The sequence below is a fragment of the Echinops telfairi genome, unplaced genomic scaffold (assembly GCF_000313985.2).
Source record: "Echinops telfairi isolate 266 unplaced genomic scaffold, ASM31398v2 ScPeMD7_41;HRSCAF=154, whole genome shotgun sequence".
Classification (NCBI taxonomy): Eukaryota; Metazoa; Chordata; class Mammalia; order Afrosoricida; family Tenrecidae; genus Echinops; species Echinops telfairi.
In genome coordinates this window covers 3137852-3141306 of record NW_022103939.1, presented here as the reverse complement: position 1 = coordinate 3141306, position 3455 = coordinate 3137852, and the positions used below count along the sequence as shown (strand labels likewise).

Here is a 3455-nt window from a genome sequence, read left to right as displayed (position 1 = left end):
CTAGACTCTATTCTTTCTCCGCTGGAACACTTGGATGATCCGTCTCTGTATCTGCTTAGTCTTCATACTGTAAATAATGGGATTAAGTACTGGGGGTAGTAGCAGATAGATATTGGCCATCAGTGTGCGCACTGCAGGTGACAAATGCTTCCCAAATCTGTGAACCATGGTGACACCAATGAGAGGAACATAGAAGAGAAGCACAGCACAGATGTGAGAGAGGCAGGTGTTGAGGGCTTTGAGCCTTTCAGCTCTGGAAGCAGTGCCCAGCACGGTCTTGAGGATGGGCGTGTAGGAAAACAGTATGATGAGGGCATCCAGCCCCAAAGTGAAGACTACAATACAGAGGCCATAAAGGCTATTGACTTGTGTGCTGGCACAGGCTAGTCTCATGGCATCTTGGTGGAGACAGTAAGAATGAGACAGGACATTGGAGCGACAGAATGGTAGCCGCTTTATAAGGAAGGGCAGAGGGAAAACAAGACAAACCGATCTGGTGATGACAGCTATTCCAATCTTGCCAATGACTCCATGGGTGAGGATGGAAGCATAGCGCAGTGGGTCTCGGATGGCTACGAATCTGTCGAAGGCCATGGACACGAGTACTCCTGACTCTACCCCTCCTAATCCATGGATGAAGAACATCTGTGTGATGCATGCATCGAAGGCAATCTCAGGAGTATTAAACCAGAAGATGCTGAGCATAGTGGGCAGTGTAGACATGGAGAGACTCAGATCAGTCAGTGCCAGGATGGAGAGGAAGTAGTACATGGGTTCATGGAGACTCTGATCCACCTTGACAACAGCCAGGATAGTGCCATTTCCCAGGAGAGTTAGTGTGTAGAGAAGCCCCAGAGGGAACGCCATCCATGGGTTTTTCTCTGGCATCCCTGGGATGCCTGTCAGAATGAAACTCTGGTGGTTGGTATATGATATGTTAAAATCCATCCTGGTGTGCTCACATTTTGGGTGAGGCAGGGCTCTTTCACAGCTCCTAAATTGAAATACATTCTCATATGAGGGGGTCAAATACTCATTAATTTCATACTTGATCAGCACAGGGAAATCCATATTGAAAACAGGATCTAGGAGTCTTTTATACACTGTGGTTTATTGCTACCCAGCCAATGTCATGCAATGATATTTGACCCCTAAAATTTAATTTTACTATCTGTAAAATAGAGATAAGAACAAATATCATGTAATCAGATAATAATTTGGGACTCCACATCTTCCACAATCTTTAATATTTAGTGTTTCACTAGCAACTTTAAAATATTTAATGAAATAGAACATTTTTCTAATATATTAAAGATCAAAAACTTTTCAATATTAACATCCAAAACACAGACACCCACACATGAACACATACACAATCCTACATATAATTTACTGACACAACAAATCCATATCCAGATATATTCATGCATGTGTGCACAAATAGATAAGACCTCCCACAATATGGACACCCTTCCCATTTTATTTCCAATGGCCAATAACTACAAATATACATTATTTTCAAAAGTTGCTCAAATTAGTATCTTCTCTACATAATGTCCAATGATTTAAACATTTCTTAGACTTATTTTAATGTGCTCAAGAGCAGAGACTACAAGTTATTGGCCTGGAAACAACCATAAATAAGATATGAGATGACAGTCACTTATGGAATTTTTATTCTGGGACTATAAGAGAAAGAAACCCTCATGAAATGTTTTTTATCATCAAACGTAACCAATTGCCAAATTCACTCAAAAATGTTTTCTTTTTTTCAACACCTATAGTCAATATATAATATAGCTTATCTGATTTTCCTCATTCCACTAGTGAAAACTTTCGGTGTATTATTAATTTTTAATTTAGAGTAAATTTTAAAAGCAGAAACTTGATTTATTTATCTCAGTCTAAAGCAGTGGTTCTCAACCTTCCTAATGCCACGACCCTTTAATACAGTTCCTCATGTAGTGGTGACCCCTCCAACCATAAAATTGTTTTCATTGCCACTTCATCACTGTCATTTTGCTACTGTTATGAGTCAGATGACTCCTGTGAAATGGTCATTTGACTCCCAAAGGGGTCACAACCCACAGGTTGAGAACCTCCAATCTGAAGTCTTTTGAGGGCTTCTGCTGCACTTACAACACGATTGCAAATTCTTATTTTGGCTTTTATGGTTTTGTAAAAGTCAGTCAGCACTTCACATCTGGGTCATCAAAGCATACTGCTCATTCTGTCTGTTCTCTTTAATATAGCTACATCTGTACATTTGAATATCCTGGACCTCACTAAGAAGTTCACCCATTTTGGACTTCCTTATATAGAATTTCCACATGTACTATTTCTACTGTCTTACACATGTCTCTACTCTTTGTATTTCTTATCTTGTTCTCACTAAAGCTTGTTTATCCTTCCAAGTAAACCTGCCCCAAATGCCTTTAAGAGCATATGTCTTCCTAGTATGCTGGTTTGCATTTTTAAAAAGGGGCAAACTCCTCAAATAGCACACAGGTATTTGGTTTTTATCTCTCATATTAGAAGTTAAACTCTTTGATGGAAATGCACACTTATCTTACCATCTCACAGATCACACACCAGACATATGTTAGGTTTCACATATATGTGAGAGGAAGTCTGGTCATGTAGTGTGTTGTCCATTAAACTGCTAACTACAAGGTCAGTAGTTCAAACTGATGAGAAAAACAAGGCTGTTTGTTCCTGTAAATATTTCGTCTTGTAAATCCAAAGGACCATTATAATCTGTTTTTCTGGGTCATTATGGGTTGGAATTGATTTGATGGCAGTAAGTTCTATGTGTTGAATGAATAGTAAATCAATGATTAAATAAATGTCAATGGTTGCATTCTTACTTTCCAGAAGTCTTGAAAACCTTCATATCTTTCTATGTCCTATGGATACAGGGTGAAAATTATGAGCCACATGAAAAATTATTCTGTCTTTCTAAAAGGGTCCAGGTTGTTTTATATGTGGTCCTTCTCAAAGACTATGTAATTAAATTAACTCTCCTATACAAAGCTTGTTATTTTGAGAACCTCTAAATATATATCTATATCTCTCTATATAGATGTATCTATCTATATCTATGTCTATGTCGATATCTATATCATCTATATCTAGTCTTTGAGAATGGCCAGGCATTTTTTTCCTCATCTACATACCTGTTGTCAGAAATAATAATAATAATAATAATAATAATAATAATAATAAAATAATCTCAAGAGATAGTATGTCTGGAAACCATGCAGTCATCGATAAAGAAGGAAGAAGTGCACATGACCAGCTAGGCTTTCTCACCTGTCTGCCTTCGGTTTATCTGTTATAGGATGTATAGGTGCTGCTTGGAAAGGTGACTATAAAATAGTAACATGACAAAATTTGATTTCTTAGGTAAACATACCTTCTTGAAAATAGAGTAGGTCACTTACAAATGTTATGTC

The 3455-nt window shown here is 37.8% G+C and overlaps 1 protein-coding gene across 1 annotated transcript; it reads right to left on the bottom strand.

The window, feature by feature from the left end:
- On the bottom strand, positions 1-948 carry LOC101662221 (olfactory receptor 51H1-like). The gene has a single exon (XM_004717521.1). The coding sequence runs from the start codon at positions 946-948 to the stop codon at positions 1-3; it is 948 nt and encodes a 315-aa protein (XP_004717578.1).
- Between the last annotated feature and the right edge of the window lie 2507 nt (positions 949-3455).